The sequence below is a fragment of the Rana temporaria genome, chromosome 10, assembly GCF_905171775.1.
Source record: "Rana temporaria chromosome 10, aRanTem1.1, whole genome shotgun sequence".
NCBI lineage: Eukaryota > Metazoa > Chordata > Amphibia > Anura > Ranidae > Rana > Rana temporaria.
The window spans coordinates 11,099,210-11,116,854 of NC_053498.1; the positions used below are offsets into that span (position 1 = coordinate 11,099,210).

General features: G+C 45.2%; 1 protein-coding gene across 1 annotated transcript; it reads left to right on the top strand.

The window, feature by feature from the left end:
- The first annotated feature begins 4,668 nt into the window (after window positions 1-4,668).
- Window positions 4,669-15,752, top strand: LOC120915981. The gene is made up of 5 exons (XM_040326822.1): window positions 4,669-4,826; window positions 8,436-8,555; window positions 12,109-12,252; window positions 14,575-14,724; window positions 15,431-15,752. The coding sequence occupies exons 1-5, from the start codon at window positions 4,778-4,780 to the stop codon at window positions 15,589-15,591; spliced, it is 624 nt and encodes a 207-aa protein (XP_040182756.1). The 5' UTR covers window positions 4,669-4,777; the 3' UTR covers window positions 15,592-15,752.
- The last annotated feature ends 1,893 nt before the right edge of the window (window positions 15,753-17,645 follow it).

A 17,645-nucleotide genomic window follows, 5' to 3' on the forward strand; every position in this document is an offset into this window, starting at 1 on the left:
ACTGACACCGTCCACTGCTCTACTGACACCGTCCACTGCCCTACTGGCTGACAGTGTCCACTTTTAAGCTAGGCTATTTTCATATTTTTACTGACATTACTTTTATTAATCAAATCATATTTTATGGGTACACGAATGCTTTTGTTTTATTTAACCATGCCCCTTTAAGTCCCCCCACTTGTTGCAATGCAATGCAATTTGGCCACAGCCACTGTTTACCATAGCTCACCTCATTATTACTCTCTTTGGGTAAACCAAAAGGTGTCCCAGGTATTTTACATTCCTATAGCGTGTACTACAAAAAAAATTGCCGTGTACCGCAAAAGTGTTTCGGGTTTGGCTTGACGAAAAGGTGGCAACCCTATGGGGGACACCTGCTGGGGGGGGGGCTCTGATGGGGGACACCTGCTGGGGGGGGCTCTGATGGGGGACACCTGCTGGGGGGCTCTGATGAGGGACACCTGCTGGGAGGCTCTGATGGTGGACACCTGCTATGGGGGGCTCTGATGGGGGACACCTGCTGTGGGGGGGCTCTGATGGGGGACACCTGCTGTGGGGTGCTCTGATGGGGGACAGGGAGGCTCTGATGGGGGACACCTGCTATGGGGGGCTCTGATGGGGACACCTGCTGTGGGGGGCTCTGATGGGGGACACCTGCTGGGGGGGGACTCTGATGGGGGACACCTGCTATGGGGGGCTCTGATGGGGACACCTGCTGTGGGGGACTCTGATGGGGGACACCTGCTATGGGGGACTCTGATGGGGGACACCTGCTATGGGGGGCTCTGATGGGGGACACCTGCTGGGGGGCTCTGATGGGGGACACCTGCTGGGGGGCTCTGATGGGGGACACCTGCTGTGGGGGGGGCTCTGATGGGGGACACCTGCTGGGGGGGGGACTCTGATGGGAGACATTAATGAAGACTTCTTAGGGAAGCATCTCTGTGTTTGAGTCATAGCCATAGAAACATGTGTAAAGGGGAGGAGTTAGTAAGATGACAATGCCCATGTGGGGGCGCCAGAAATATTTCTGCACCCAGGCGACTGTCACCCTAGAATCAGCCCTGTTACGAACCCGCCACCCCCCAATTTGACAGCCTGCAGAATTCTTCTCCCTCCCCGATAGCTGTCACAATAAAAAATAAAATGCAGCCGAGCGGGGCTCCGCCTCCACATCACTCATCCACAGTGTCCTGTGCATGGAAAACTTTGCGGCTGTCGGCTTGTAGTTTTCAATAAACAACCATGGCGCTGTGAGCGTTGTGGTAGTTCACTGAGTCTTCCTGTCAGAATGTATCAGCTTCTTCATACGAGATATGAGCAAACAGATACACTGACAGATCTGCAGGAGACCTGCATGGCACCAGCTATCTGCTCATCACAGGTGCAATGCTTTACAGGCTCCTGCAACAATAATAATAAATGCACATTTTTTTACATGCAAAAAAATGTGCATTTATTATTATTTTTTTTTAAGTGAACTTATGCTTTAATAGCAGCAACAGAACAGGTCATGTGAGGTAAAGTCTTGCTTTTTTTCCAGCACTGCCTTCTACACATTAATTAAAACGTTTATTTACTGAAGGATCATAAATCTGTCATGTCAAATCTTTCCAAGAGGAACAATATGTAAGAAGAGTCATCACTGCTATGAATCCTCAGATAGAGGGAGAGAGACACCTGAGAATATTGGTCAACTATGCCACTTCAAATCTTCTTCTTCTTCTGGTTTATTGTATGTGGCACGGGTAAGAACATTTTTCAAGATTTTCTTTAGGCTCCGCGCACACTGGCGATTTTTTAAGCTCCTAGAAGCAGTTTTTTTTCTCAAAATGTTTTTTTTTTTGGTTTGTTTAGCAAAAATAAAAACCACGAAATAATGCTGGCCATACACTCCACGAAAAATCGTCCGAACTAACTTTCGAAAAACGAAAGTTCTTTCGTGAGTGCAAACGATAGTGCCATCATCATGTAATGGGCAAAAAATAGTTTAGTGGGCATAAAAAAAAAAAAATGGTTCGTTTTTTTTACATATACCTAGTGCAGAAAGTTCGGACGGGAAACACATTAACCTTCCGATTTATCGTTCGTTCGGCAGAAAATTTCCAAACTTGTCCTTCGTTTTTTCGGCTCAAAAATGTCCAAACGATTTTCGATTTTGTGCCCATTAACTGGCCGAAAAAAACGAAAGATCTTTCTTTACGACCGATTTTCGGCCGAATTTTCGTATAGTGTATGGCCAGCATAAAGCTCTATTGGTGTGAAAAAATTCTAAAAATGTCATATGGGTACATTGTAGCATGACAGCGCAAACAGCGCAATTGTCATTAAAAGTGTGACGCGCTAAAAGCTGAAAATTGGCCTGGGCAGGAAGGGGGTATAACAGTATATTCCCAAAGAAGCAGCTCCCAAAAGAAAAAAACGGCAATGCCGTTATTTTCCTTTGGGAGCTGCTTCTTTGGGAATATCTGCTGTTTGTGGGTTTTTTTCGATTTTTCTTATCACTTTTCATTTATGTCTTTATATATTTTTTATAGATCATTCTGTATACTGTATATCACACCCCTGAAGAAGCCAACGACTTGGCGAAACATGTCGGAAAATTGTGCTATACCCTTGTACTAATGTATACTTCACAGGAACTCTGTCTGCTCAATTGCATGTTTGACATATAATAAAATATTGTCTTTTTTTATATATTGTTTCCTCTTATGTATTAAACCAAAAAAAACAAAAAAAAATCTCTTGCCAGGCAATAATCCCCTTCATCCCTTATATTTTGTATCAGTCTACTGGGATGAGGTTCCGTATCTAACAAAGGACACCCCCAACACCCCCATTTGCCTCATGTTACGAACGTGCCACCCCCCAATTTGACAGCCTGCAGAGTTCTCCCTCCCCGATAGCTGCCACAATAAAAAAAAAATGCAGCCGAGCGGGGCTCCGCCTCCACATCACTTATCCGCAGTGTCCTGTGCATGGAAAACTTTGCGGCTGTCGGCTTGTAGTTTTCAATAAACAACCATGGCGCTGTGAGCGTTGTGGTAGTTCACTGAGTCTTCCTATCAGAATGTATCAGCTTCTTCATACGAGTAGGGATGAGCCGGACACCCCCCTCGTTCGGTTCACACCAGAACCTTCGAACGGACCGACCGTCCGCGCGAACATTTAGAACCCCATTGACGTCTATTGGACTTGAACGTTCGAATTCAAAAGTGCTCATTTTAAAGCCTAATATGCAAGTTATTGTCGTAAAACGTCTTTGAGAACCCGGGTCTTGCCCCAGGGAACAGTTTTAAAAACGGTCGTTTTTTCAGGAGCAGTGATTTTAATGATGCTTAAACCACTCAACCACTTAAGAACCCCTTCACGGCGATTTACGTTGGCAGAATGGCACGGCCCGGCACATCAACGTACCTGTACGTTGCCCTTTAAGCCCAGCCGTGGGGTCGCGTGCACCGCGGGCGCGTGCACGCGACCCCGGTCCGAAGCAACCGTGACCGCGGGACTCGCGGACCCGATCGCCGCTGGAGTCCCGCGATCGGTCCCCGGAGCTGAAGAACGGGGAGAGGTGTGTGTAAACACAGCTTCTCCATTCTTCACTGTGGCGTTGTCATCGATCGTGTGTTCCCTTTTATAGGGAATCACAATCGATGATGTCACACCTACAGCCACACCCCCCTACAGTTAGAAACACAGATGAGGTCATACATAACCCCATCAGCGCCCCCTTGTGGTTAACTCCCAAACTGCAATTGTCATTTTCACATTTTAAATGCATTTTTTGCTGTGAAAATGACAATGGTCCCAAAAATGTGTCAAAATTGTCCGATGTGTCCGCCATAATGTCGCAGTCACGAAAATAATTGCTGTTTGCCGCCATTAGTAGTAAAAAATTTTTTTTTATAAAAATGCAATAAAACTATCCCCTATATTGTAAACGCTATAAATTTTGCGCAAAGCAACCGATAAATGCTTATTGAGTTTTTTTTTTACCAAAAATAAGTAGAAGAATACGTATCGGCCTAAACTGAGGAAATTTTTTTTTTTTATATATATATTTTTGGGGGATATTTATTATAGCAAAAAGTAAAAAATATTGAATTTTTTTTCAAAATTGACGCTCTATTTTTGTTTATAGCTGCAAAAAATAAAAACCGCAGAGGTGATCAAATACCACCAAAAGAAAGCTCTATTTGTGGGGAAAAAAAGGACGCCAATTTTGTTTGGGAGCCACGTCGCACGACCGCGCACTTGTCAGTTAAAGCGACGCAGTGCCGAATCGCAAAAACTGGCCGGGTCCTTTAGCTGCCTAAAGGTCCGGGTCTTAAGTGGTTAAATATTGTACCTGCTGGGTGTCTATAGTATGCCTGTGAAAACGTCTTTGAGAACCCGGGTCTTGCCCCAGGGAACATGTATCAATGGAAAAAAAGTTTTAAAAACGGTCGTTTTTTTCAGGACTCCTGAAAAAAAAAACGACAGTTTTTAAAACTTTTTTTTACATGCAAAAAAATGTGCAATTATTATTAATATAATTTTTATTTTTTTGTTTAAGTGAACTTATGCTTTAATAGCAGCAACAGAACAGGTCGTGTAAGGTAAAGTCTTGCTATTTTACCAGCACTGCCTTCTACACATTAATTAAAACGTTTATTTACTGAAGGATCATAAATCTGTCACGTGAAATCTTTCCAAGAGGAACAATATGTAAGAAGAGTCATCACTGCTATGAATCCTCAGATAGAGGGAGAGAGACACCTGAGAATATTGGTCAACTATGCCACTTCAAATCTTCTTCTTCTTCTGGTTTATTGTATGTGGCACGGGTAAGAACATTTTTCAAGATTTTCTTAATGCCCTGTACACACGATCGATTCATCTGATGAAAACGGACCGATGGATTTTTTCATCAGATATCCGATGAAGCTGACTTTCATCAGTCTAGCCTACACACCATCGGTTAAAAAATCGCGTCAGAACGCGGTAGGCATGTGCATTTCGTTTCGTTCCGAATCGAAATTCGGACGAATTTTTCATTATTCGGACATTCGGATGCATACGAATTCCCGAATTGCAATATTAATGAATTTACCGAATCCGAACAAACGTTTTCGATTCCAAATCGAAAACCCGCAGACGAAATTCGATCGGAATTCGATTTTTTTTTTTTCGAATTCCGATTGAATTTCGTCTGCGGGTTTTCGATTTGGAATTCGATTTTTTTATTTTTTTATTTTTTTTTTCGAATTCCGATCGAATTTCGAAATTATATTCGAAAAGAGACTATTTGTTGTCGAATCTGGTCGAAATACTTTCGAATTCGACCGGATTTTTCGAAATTCGGTCGAAAACGAACGAGTTCCGAAAACGAATTTAACACATGTAACGAACCTAACTTAACGAAATTAATTAAATAACGTATTAAAACGAAACGAAACAAAACTAAATTTTCCCTTTTGCACATGCCTAGAACGCGGTGACATAAAACACAACGACGTGCTGAAAAAAACAAAGTTCAATGCTTCCGAGCATGCGTCGACTTGATTCTGAGCATGCGTGGATTTTTAACAGATGGACGTGCCTACTAATGATCGTTTTTTTTTTCTATCGGTTAAATTTAAAACAAGTTGGCTTTTTTTTTTAACCTATGGATAAATAACCGATGGGGCCCACACACGATCGGTTTGGTCCGATGAAAACGGTCCATCAGACCGTTCTCATCGGTTTGACCGATCGTGTACACGCGGCATTAGGCTCCGTGCACACTGGCAATTTTTTTAAGCTCCTAGAAGCTGTTAGCATTTTATTCTGCTCCAGTCCGTTTTCATCGGATGAACCGATCGTGTGTACATGGGCTATTCGCGTTTTTTTGCGCTTCAGCATCTAGGAGCAGAAAAAATGGGCCCAGATTCAGAAAGGACTTACGACGGCGCAGCGCCATGTACGCCGTCGTAAGTCCTAATCCGACCCGTCGTATCTATGCGACTGATTCTTAGAATCAGTTACGCATAGATATCCATTAGATCCGACAGGCGTAAGTCTCTTACGCCGTCCGATCTTAACTGCATTTTTTTTTTGACCGCTAGGTGCCGCTTCCGTCGAATTCCGCGTCGAGTATGCAAATTAGCTAGATACGCGAATTCCCGAACGTACGCGCGGCCGACGCAGTAAAGTTACAACGTTTACGTTAGGCTTTTCCCAGCGTATAGTTGCCCCTGCTATATGAGGCGCAGCCAATGTTAAGTATGGCCGTCGTTCCCGCGTCGAGATTTGAAAAAGTTACGTCGTTTGCGTAAGTCGTCCGTGAATGGGGCTGGACGTCATTTACGTTCACGTTGAAACCAATGACGTACTTGCGGCGTACTTAGGAGCAATGCACCCTGAGAAATTCCACGGACGGTGCATGCGCCATTCCGCAAAAACGTCAATCACGTCGGGTCACAGTAGTTTTACATAAAACACGCCCCCCTGATCCAAATTTGAATTAGGCGGGCTTACGCCGGCCGATTTACGCTACGCCGCCGCAACTTACGGAGCAAATGCTTTGAGAATACAGCACTTGCCCATGTAAGTTGCGGAGGCGTAACGTAAATCAGATACGTTACGCCCGCACAATTTTACGCGGCTGTAAGTGAATCTGCCCCATAGTTTTTTCCAGCAGAAATAAACGCTGAATGCTCGTAAACGCTCCAAAATGCTCCCAACTGCTCTTTTAAATGCTACTAAATTGCTACTAACTTTATCATTTTTTTCTAACACCATAGAGAATAAAATAGCGATCATTGCAATACTTTTTGTCACGCGGTGTTTGCGCAGCGGTCTTACAAGCGCACTTTTTTTGGAAAAAATACACTTTTTTTTTTATAAAAAAATAAGACAACAGTAAAGTTAGCCCAATTTTTTTTTTAATATCGTGAAAGATGATGTTACGCCGAGTAAATTGATACCCAACATGTCACGCTTCAAAGTTGCGCTCTGCTTGTGCAATGGCGACAAACTTTTACCCTTAAAAATCTCCATAGGCGACGTTTAAAAAATTCGACAGGTTGCGCGTTTTGAGTTACAGAGGAGGTCCAGGGCTAGAATTATTGCTCTCGCTCGAACAATCGCGGCGGTGCGCTTTAAAGAAACTTTTTTTTTCTTATTTATTTTACTTTATTTTATTTATTTTTACACAGTTTAAAAAAAAAAATACATTTGTGTCACTTTTATTCCTATTACAAGGAATGTAAACATCCCTTGTATTAGAAAAAAACATGACGGGTCCTCCTAAATATGAGATCTGGGGTCATAAAGACTTCAGATCTCATATTTGGACTAAAATGCCATTTTTTTTTATTTTTGTCTTTTTATGTTGCTTCTGCCCTGCTATGGTATGGAGATCGGTGGGGGCCATCTTCCTCACCCTCTTCTCCATACCCAGCCAGGCACAGGTCCTGAACGCCTCCGCCGCTACCCACAACTCTGGTAAGTGGCAGAGGACGCGGGCAGGGCCGGCCTTTGGGGGTGTGCGAGCTGTGCGGCCGCCAGGGCTGGCCTTAGGTGTTCAGGCGCCCTGTGCGAGCTAATCCTGTGGCCCCCCCCCCCCCCCCATCTTCACCCCTCGCCCCCTGGTCACCTAAACATACACAAAGAGGAAAAAAATGCCACCGCAGGTGTAATACAATCGCGGAGGGGGGTGCCGGTCTGACACCCCCCCAGTGTGTGGTACCCGGGGGCGACTCGCCCCCCCCTTAGTACGCCTCTGGGTGGTCGCACAGCGCCCCTGTTGCCCATGGCACCCTGTGCGGCCGCCAGGGCCGGCCTTTGGGGTGTGCGAGCTGTGCGGCCGCACAGGGCGCCGTGGGCAACAGGGGCGCCGTGCGACCACCCAGAGGCACCCCCCTCCGCGATTGTATTACACCTGCGGTGGCATTTTTTTCCTCTTTGTGTATGTTTAGGTGACCAGGGGGCGAGGGGTGAAGATGGGGGGGCGCCACAGGATTAGCTCGCACAGGGCGCCTGAACACCTAAGGCCAGCCCTGGACGCGGGTGAGTGGCGGAAGGGGGCCCTTCTCCCGATGCCGATAACAGTGATCTCGCGGTGATCACCAAAAGACCCCCCAGCAACAATAGATCCTCCAGCAACAATGGACCCCCAGAACAATTGGCACCCTTGTGACAATAGATCTCACAGCAGCTAACATCAATAGATCCTCCAGCACACCACAGACAGTACTCTTTGCCACTACATACATTCAGTGCCGGAGCTGCTTTCCTCCCGGTCCCCACTGAAAAAAAAAGCCCTGGTGGCCAGCCCAGATCTATTGTCACTGTTAATGACATAACCATGCACATATTTCTGCCACCTGTCGCTTTCTCTGATTTTCCCACTGTCTCTGCTCTTTCCGATCATCACATATTGTTCTAGTGATCTCCTTCTCTTGTCACCCCAGTAGAAGCCCTGAAATGCAACTTCTGCCTGGAGCCAAAATCTGATCACTGCGCGTCCGAAGAAACCATAGATTGCGATGACAATGATGGGTGTGCTGCAGTGTCTGGTTTCTTTCAGACCGGTAAGTGTCAGTTTTCTACCTTCATTTACACAGGTGGCCAGGGGATGGTAAAAATTGGGACGCGTCTTTAATGCCCCTCCACAGCCTGCTTTGATTTGCAATAGCAGCCAAAAGTTGTTGTAAAAATGATACCCCATGTTGTGTTGTCGGGGGGGGGGGGGGGTTGTATTGCCACCAAATGTACACAATATTACCAAAAGTATTGGGATACCTGCTTTTAAATGCACATGAACTTTAACCACTTCCTTACTGGGCACATATACCCCTTCCTGACCAGGAGAAATTTCAGCTTTCGGCACTGCGTCGCTTTAACTGACAATTGCGCGGTCGTGCGACGTGGCTCCCAAACAAAATTGACGTCCTTTTTTTCCCCACAAATAGAGATTTCTTTTGGTGGTATTTGATCGCCTCTGTGGTTTTTATTTTTTGCGCTATAAACAAAAATAGAGCGACAATTTTGAAAAAAAAAAAACAATATTTTTTACTTGTTGCTGTAATAAATAGCCCAATTTTTTTAAAAAACACATTTTTTTTCTCAGTCTAGGCGATACGTATTCTTCTACATATTTTTGGTAAAAAAAATTAAATAAAAAAAATCGCAAGAAGCGTCTGGTTTGCTCAAAAGTTATTGCGCTTACAAAATAAGGGACAGAATTATTATTATTTTTTATTATTTTTTTTACTACTAATGGCGGCGATCAGCATTTTTTTCGTGACTGTGACATTATGGCGGACACATCGGACACTTTTGACACATTTTTGGCGCCATTCACATTTATACAGCGATCAGTGCTATAAATATGCACTAATTACTGTATGATCATGTCCCCCCGTCAACAGGCAGCCTTGCAGTGTCACAGGTGGCGCAGAGGCAGAGCAGACGTACGAAAAAAAGGCAAGAGACTCACTCTTTTTTTTTTTTTTTTTGCTGGGGGGGGGGGGGGGGGGGGGTGTAGATATGGTCTGGGGAGAGGGAGCAGCTGCAGCCAGAAAGTCAGCGTATAGTAGTGTAATGTATAGTGTTGTGGGTAGTGTATAGTGTGTTGTGGGTAGTGTATAGTGTGTTGTGGGTAGTGTATAGTGTATTGTGTGTAGTGTATTGTTCTGTGGGTAGATTATTGTGTAGTGGTCAGTATAGCTATCAGGTAGGTTAGTGTGGTGTGTAGTGTAATGGTCAGTGTTTAGTGGTCAGTGTGTAGTGTAGCGGTGTGTAGTGGTCAGTGTGTAGTGTAGCGGTGTGTAGTGGTCAGTGTGTAGTGTAGTGGTCAGTGTGTAGAGTAGTGATCAGTGTGTAGTGTAGTGGTCAGTGTGCACTGGTCAGTGTGTAGTGTAGTGGTCAGTGTGTAGTGTAGTGGTCAGTGTGTAGTGTAGTGGTCAGTGTGTAGTGTAGTGGTCAGTGTGTAGAGTAGTGGTCAGTGTGTAGTGTAGTGGTCAGTGTGCACTGGTCAGTGTGTAGTGTAGTGGTCAGTGTGTAGTGTAGTGGTCAGTGTGTAGTGTAGTGGTCAGTGTGTAGTGTAGTGGTCAGTGTGTAGAGTAGTGATCAGTGTGTAGTGTAGTGGTCAGTGTGCACTGGTCAGTGTGTAGTGTAGTGGTCAGTGTGTAGTGTAGTGGTCAGTGTGTAGTGTAGTGGTCAGTGTGTAGAGTAGTGATCAGTGTGTAGTGTAGTGGTCAGTGTGCACTGGTCAGTGTGTAGTGTAGTGGTCAGTGTGTAGTGTAGGAATCAGGTAGTTTGGTGTGGTGTGTAGTGGTCGATGTAGGAATCAGGTAGGTTAGTGTAAGGGTCAGTATAAGAATGAGATAGGTCAGTGTAGTGTATAGCAGTCAGTGTTTAGTTGTCAGTATAGGAATCAGGTAGGTTAGTGTGGTGTGGTTTGTAGTGTAGTGGTCAGTGGATAGTGTATTGTGTAGTGGTCAGTATAGTAATCAGGTAGGTCAGTGTGTAGTGTAGTGGTCAGTATAGGAATGGGATAGGTCACTGTATTGTATAGTGTAGTGGTCAGTGTAGGAATCGGGTAGATTAGTGTTCAGATTGGTCAGTACTATTGGGAAGGGACTCAGAGTGTGAAAAGTCCACAAGTTAGGGGGGCGCAAATTACTTGCCTTGCCCCGGGGCGCTGACAACCCACGCTACCCCACTGCTTGTGAGGTGAAACTCGTCAGAAAGTTATGCCGACACCACTGTCACTGTCTTTTTACAAGCGCTTTTTTAATACGGAAATGTGAGTGTATTTCCTTTGTTTATTTATTAAATATTTAATTCTTAACGGAATGACGCCAGTGTGTAGTGTAGCGGTGTGTAGTGTAGCGGTGTGTAGCAGTCAGTGTGTAGTGTAGTGGTCAGTGTGCACTGGTCAGTGTGTAGTGTAGCAGTGTGTAGTGCACTGGTCAGTGTGTAGTGGTCAGTGTGTAGTGGTCAGTGTGTAGTGGTCAGTGTGTAGTGGTCAGTGTGTAGTGGTCAGTGTGTAGTGCACTGGTCAGTGTGTAGTGTAGCGGTGTGTAGTTGTCAGTGTGTAGTGTTCAGTGTGCACTTGTCAGTGTGTAGTGTAGTGGTCAGTGTGTAGTGGTCAGTGTGCAGTTGTGTGTAGCAGTCAGTGTGTAGTGTAGTGGTCAGTGTGTAGTGTAGTGGTCAGTGTGTAGTGGTCAGTTTGCAGTGTAGTGGTCAGTGTGCACTGGTTAGTGTGTAGTGTAGTGCACTGGTCAGTGTGTAGTGTAGTGGTCAGTGTGTAGTGGTCAGTGTGCAGTGTAGTGGTCAGTGTGCACTGGTCAGTGTGTAGTGTAGTGCACTGGTCAGTGTGTAGTGGTCAGTGTGTAGTGTAGCAGTGTGTAGTGTAGCGGTGTGTAGTGGTCAGTGTGTAGTGCACTTGTCAGTGTGTAGTGTAGCGGTGTGTAGTTGTCAGTGTGTAGTGGTCAGTGTGCACTGGTCAGTGTGTAGTGGTCAGTGTGTAGTGGTCAGTGTGCAGTTGTGTGTAGCGGTCAGTGTGCAGTGTAGTGGTCAGTGTGCAATGGTTAGTGTGTAGTGTAGCAGTGTGTAGTGCACTGGTCAGTGTGTAGTGGTCAGTGTGTAGTGTAGTGGTCAGTGTGTAGTGTAGTGGTCAGTGTGTAGTGGTCAGTGTGTAGTGGTCAGTGTGTAGTGTAGTGGTCAGTGTGCAGTGTAGTGGTCAGTGTGTAGTGTAGTGGTCAGTGTGTAGTGTAGTGGTCAGTGTGTAGTGTAGTGGTCAGTGTGTAGTGGTCAGTGTGTAGTGGTCAGTGTGTAGTGTAGTGGTCAGTGTGCAGTGTAGTGGTCAGTGTGCAATGGTTAGTGTGTAGTGTAGCAGTGTGTAGTGCACTGGTCAGTGTGTAGTGGTCAGTGTGTAGTGTAGTGGTCAGTGTGTAGTGTAGTGGTCAGTGTGTAGTGTAGGCGGGGCATCAACCATAAGTACAAGTCCTAAATATATATCAAAATGCAGAGTGGGGTTCCCGTCTGGTTGAGGTAACCAGTGCATTTTACTACCAAGACATTTTGCAACATCCTTGGCCCAGGCATTAACAGAAGCCTTTTTTCTTATTACACCAGGGTCGGAGAGGAAGAAATTTATTTACAAAGGTTGCCGGTTTCTGCTAGAATGCGATTCGTGGCTCTGCAGTTTCATAAATGGTACCTATATGAAGTCCTACATCACGTGCTGCGACGGGAAGATGTGCGACCTCAGTTATTACGGTAAGTACTGTGAGCTGGAACAGAACCAACAAAAGGACAGGGGCTACCTGGATTTCGATTTGACCATCCCTTCACCATTGATATGTTAGATTTTGGTTTACTTTAAACCTCAAGCTAACCCCAAAACCCAATGCCGCGTACACACGACCGTTTTTCATGACGAGAAAAATGCCATTTTTAAAAATGGTCGTTTAAAAATGGCCGTGTGTAGGCTCCAGAGCATTTTTCTCGACGGGAAAAAATGGCCATTAAAAATTTAGAACCTGCTCTATTTTTTTTCGTCGTTTTTCACGTTGTCGTTTTTCACGTTGTCGTTTTTCTCATCATGAAAACGGTCGTGTGTACGCTTTAACGACGGGGAAAAAATGCGCATGCTCAGAAGCAAGTTATGAAATGGGACAGGGTCTCGACAAAATCCGGGGCGCCCGGTCGCAATTGCGACAAGAAATTGTGACCTGGCGCCCCGCCAGTAATTGAGGCAGCGGCTTTGAGGCCTTCACAGAAGGAAGCTTAGGCCGCAAAGCCGCGGCCTCAATTAACGGCCGGTGCGGGCCCGCCGCGGTCGCGCGGCGTGGGAGGTGGGGGCGCACAAAGACACAGGATCCTGCCGGTAAGGATGAGCTCCAGCGTGTTCGCATAGAACACGTGCAGAGCCTGCCAGGAAGTTGGCACCCGCGCTGCGCTAATCACAGCCAGGCAGACATTGTCCGATGCTCGGCTGCAGAGATCGGGAAATGTCTGCCTGGCTGTGATTAGCGCGGGTGCCGACTTCCTGGCGGGCTCTGCACGTGTTCTATGCGAACACGCCGGAGCTCATCCTTACCTGCCGGTAATTGAGGCCGCGGCTTTGCGGCCTTCTGCAGGCCTGCACGCCTTCTGTGATCTGGTGCCTTCTTGTGGTGTCTGTTTGGCATTACATGTAAAACAGTTCCAGCAGTTTTAATGTGTTTTTTCACTGTTTTCACTGCCATCTCCTTCCCTCTAATTAGAACCCCAAAACATTATATATATTTTTTTTATTCTAACACCCTAGAGAATAAAATGGCGGTCATTGCAATACTTTCTGTCACAGCGTATTTGCGCAGCGGTCTTACAAGCACACTTTGTTGGGTAAAAAATATACTTTTTTTAATTAAAAAATAAGACAGTAACAGTAAAGTTAGCCCAATTTTTTTTTATATTGTGAAAGATAATGTTACGCCGAGTAAATTGATACCCAACATGTCACGCTTCAAAATTGCGTCCGCTCGTGGAATGGCGACAAACTTTTACCCTTTAAAACCTCCATAGGCGACGTTTAAAAAATTCTACAGGTTGCATGTTTTGAGTTACAGAGTAGGTCTAGGGCTAGAATTATTGCTCTCGATTTAACAATCGCGGCGATACCTCACATGTGTGGTTTGAATACCGTTTACATATGCGGGCGCTACTCACATATGTGTTCGCTTCTGCGCATGAGCTCGGCGGGACGGGGTGCGTTTTCTGGCTCCTAACTTTTTAGCTGGCTCCTAGATTCCAAGCAAATTTGTCAAACCCTGAGACGGGAAATTAGCATAATCAGCCCAAAGGGTGGCGCCATTCGAATGGAACTTCCCCTTTATAGTGCCGCCGTACGCGTTGTATGTCACCGCGCTTTGCTGGAGCTTCGTGAGGGGGGAGGGGGGCGAGCAGGAGAGTCAGGACGCCCACTAACACACAGTGATCACTGACTCTGTCCATTCACATAACTGAGCATCGTAACCTGTGTTTACGATACTTCAGTTTATGAATGGAGAGGAGCTTCTCTCCATTCATTTCAGCTGAGGCTGCAGAGAAAGGGACTGGGGAATCTGTGTCCTTAGTCCCTTTCTCTGTCTTAAAGGGGAGATTTCAGAGGTCTTTTAAGACCCCTGATATCTCACCAAAGACCCCCAACAGGGCTGATAAAAAAAAATAATTGCAATAAATATTTAAAAAAATAAATAAAAATAAAATGTAAATAAAAAAAACAAAAAAACAAACACACTGACAATTCACCCTCCCCCAAAAAAACAAAACAAAACAAAAAAACAAACAAAAATCACTGTAAAAAAACTGTAAAAAAAATATCGCCACCATCACATGACATTAAAAAAAGTATCGGTACTTGTACTCGGTCTCAAAAAAGTGGTATCGGGACAACCCTATAGCCACAACAGTTGGGCAGAGATAGAAATCTACGTGCAAATATCTCAACCCTGGAATGACAGACAAGTATGATTGCAAGAATACAGAAGTTAGATTTCATGGGGTGGGCGAAGATGGCTTTTAAAATTATTAAGACTTTTATTTTCGATCCTTCAGTACCCAGAGAGAATGATCAAAGTAGCGGCATCAACTGCGGAGTGTGCGCCGGAATATTCTCTACACAAAGATGTTCCCGAACACAGAAACGGCAATGCAGACGTGGTGAGGTGCTGTGCATGGACCATGGAAAAGATGCCAATAAACCAGGTAACGGGGCAAGAAGTTATTGGTAGGGAAGATCAAAGAGATTTCGGCAAAATAAAATTGATGTCCTTTTTTTCCCCACAAATGGAGCTTTCTTTTGGTGGTATTTGATCACCTTTGCGTTTTTTTTTTACACTATAAAACCAAAAAAACAATATATGCATGTGTTCTGTTACATATTATTGGTGTATTGATTGGTTTGTGCAAAAGTTATAGGCCCAGATTCTCAAAGGGCTTACGGCAGCGCAACGCCATTTGCGCCGTCGTAAGTCCTAATCTGGGCCGTCGTATCTATGCGACTGATTCTTAGAATCAGTTACGCATAGATATCCATTAGATCTGACAGGCGTAAGGCTCTTACGCGGTCAGATCTTAGATGCAATTTTCGCGTACTTACCTCATTTGCATAGACGACGGGGAAAACGACGATGCGACACCTAGCGGCGGGAAAAAAAATTGCTTTTAAGATCTGACAGCGTAAGAGCCTTACGCATGTCAGATCTAATGGGTATCTATGCGTAACTGATTCTAAGAATCAGTCACATAGATACCCGGGGGCAGATGAGGAGTTACGACGGCGCACATGGTGTTGCGCCGTCGTAACGCCTTTGAGAATCTGGGCCGCTGTATTTAGTGATTACTACAGTATGTGCTTGTATGTATGTATTATTATTATTTGATTTTTTTTTTTATCTCTTTCATTCTACAGATGGAGCTGAAGCTGCTGTTTCCAATAATTCTGAAACTACTATTCCTTTTGTCTCTTACTTAAGAGACCTTATTGAAGCGTTCAGTGAACTTCTTGATGTTATGCAGATGAAAAGTACAAGGCCTAATCTGACAGCCAGTGCAAAGTGCCGTGACCAATAGGCAGTAAAAGCAGCTATCCGGATTTCAGGTCACTGCAGTCAGATTAGTCAACGGGCAATCCTGATTGGTTAATGAAAATTACACCAGGTGGTGTGAACACCAGGGGCCAGATTGACGTAGCGCAGCGGATCTTTAGATCCACTGGTTCTACGTGAATTAAGATCCGCTCCCGCAAGTTAAGGAGGCAAGTGGCTAATTCACAAACAACTTACCTCCAAACTTGCGGCGGCGGATCCTAAATCCCCCGGCGGAATTCAAATTCCGCGGCTAGGGGAGTGTACTATTTAAATCAGGCGCGTTCCCGCGGCCGATTTAAATGCACAGGCGCCGTCCGGGGAATTTCCCGGCGTGCATTGCTCCCACTGACGTCGCTAGGACGTCAGTGGTTGCGACGCTTACGTAAACGACGTCCGTCCGTATTCAAGAACGACTTACGCAAACGACGTTAAAAAATTTAAATTCGACGCGGGAACGTCGGCTATACTTAACATTGGCTGCGCCTGATAAAAGAAGGGGTAAGTATACGACGGAAAACCGCTACGGAAACGACGTAAGAACACTGCGACGGGTCCGCGTACGTTCGTGAATTTGCGTATCTCGCTGATTTACATATTATTTATCGTAAATCAGCGGGAACGCCCCCGGCGCCATTTTTAAATGGAAAAAAAGATCCGACAGTGTAACACATTGTAACACTGTCGGATCTTAGCCCTATCTATGCGTATCTGATTCTATGAATTATGGCGCATAGATAGGACCAGTGTAAGTCAGAGATACGATGGTTTATCTGTAGATACACCGTCGTATCTCTTTGTGAATCTGGCCCTTGGAATCATTTTCGCATAGATACGCTTAAGATCCGACATGTGTAAGTCACTTACACTGTCGGATCTTAAATGTAATTACTCCGCCGGCCGCTAGGTGGCGTTTACGTTCAGGTCTCATTTGTTTGTCCAAATGAGCCTGATACGCCGATTCCCGAACGAATTTGCGTCGCGTAACCGTCGCTTACGTCGTTTGCGTAGGCGTAAGGTTACCCCTGCTATATGAGGGGTAACCTTATGCCAGTCCCACGTAGGCCATGTTAAGTATGGCGTCGGGTCCGCGTCGTGTTTTCCCGTCGGGTACGTCGTTTTACTAAGTCGTTCTTGAATACGACTTTACGTCAATGACGCACACGTCGGCGTCATTGACGTTTTACGCCGAGAACTGGAGCATGCGCACTGGGCTATTTTAAGCCCCGGCGCATGCGCAGTTCGTTAGAATCGGGGGCGCGCTTAATTTAAATAGAAGCCGCCCCCCTTGGATTTACGCGGGGATACGCCGGGCCAAATACACTACGCCGCCCCAAACTACGGAGCAAGTGTTTGGGGAATACAGCACTTGCTCCTGTAGGTTGGGGCGGCGGAGTGTAAATGGCTTACGCTACGGCCGCCGCAAAACTACGGGAATATGGCCCTTTCTTTTTTTGCATTTGTTACCAATCCTGATTGGTTACTAAAAACTTTGCACATCCTCATTGTGATTTTTGTTGCCTAATCAAATAGGCTGGCTTATTTCAAATAAATAAATAAATAAGTAAAAATTTGAAGCTTCTAATATTGATAGTTTATTATAATAATATAATTTATTTATTATTTTCCCAGTAAATTTAAAAGTCACAAACGCATGGAATTTCTTAAAAAAGAAAAAAAAATAGCTTTCATCAAGATTATCTCTATAGGGTTGTGGTGGGAAGGTTACGGTGGCGTAGCGTAAATCTGCCGACGTAAGCGCGCCGAATTCAAATTGTGAAGAGGTGGGCGTGTTTTATGTAAATAAAACATGACCCCACGTAAATGACGTCTCTAACGAACGGCGCCTGTGCCGTCCGTGAACGTATCCCAGTGCGCATGCTCCTTATCACGTCGCAAATAGTCAATGCTTTCGACGTGAACGTAATTTCCGCAAAGCCCTATTCGCGAACGACTCACGCAAACGACGTAAACGGCGCAAAAGTCGACGCTGTCCCGATGTCCATATTTAACATTGGATACTCCTCATATAGCAGGAGT

Bases quoted from the DNA above. Each gene is read 5' to 3' on its own strand.
- LOC120915981 (XM_040326822.1), top strand. From the start codon at position 4,778: ATGCCACTTCAAATCTTCTTCTTCTTCTGGTTTATTGTATGTGGCACG. The intron at 8,556-12,108 runs GTAAGTGTCAGT...TTATTACACCAG, and splicing joins GTCTGGTTTCTTTCAGACCG to GGTCGGAGAGGAAGAAATTT. The intron at 14,725-15,430 runs GTAACGGGGCAA...TTCATTCTACAG, and splicing joins AAAAGATGCCAATAAACCAG to ATGGAGCTGAAGCTGCTGTT.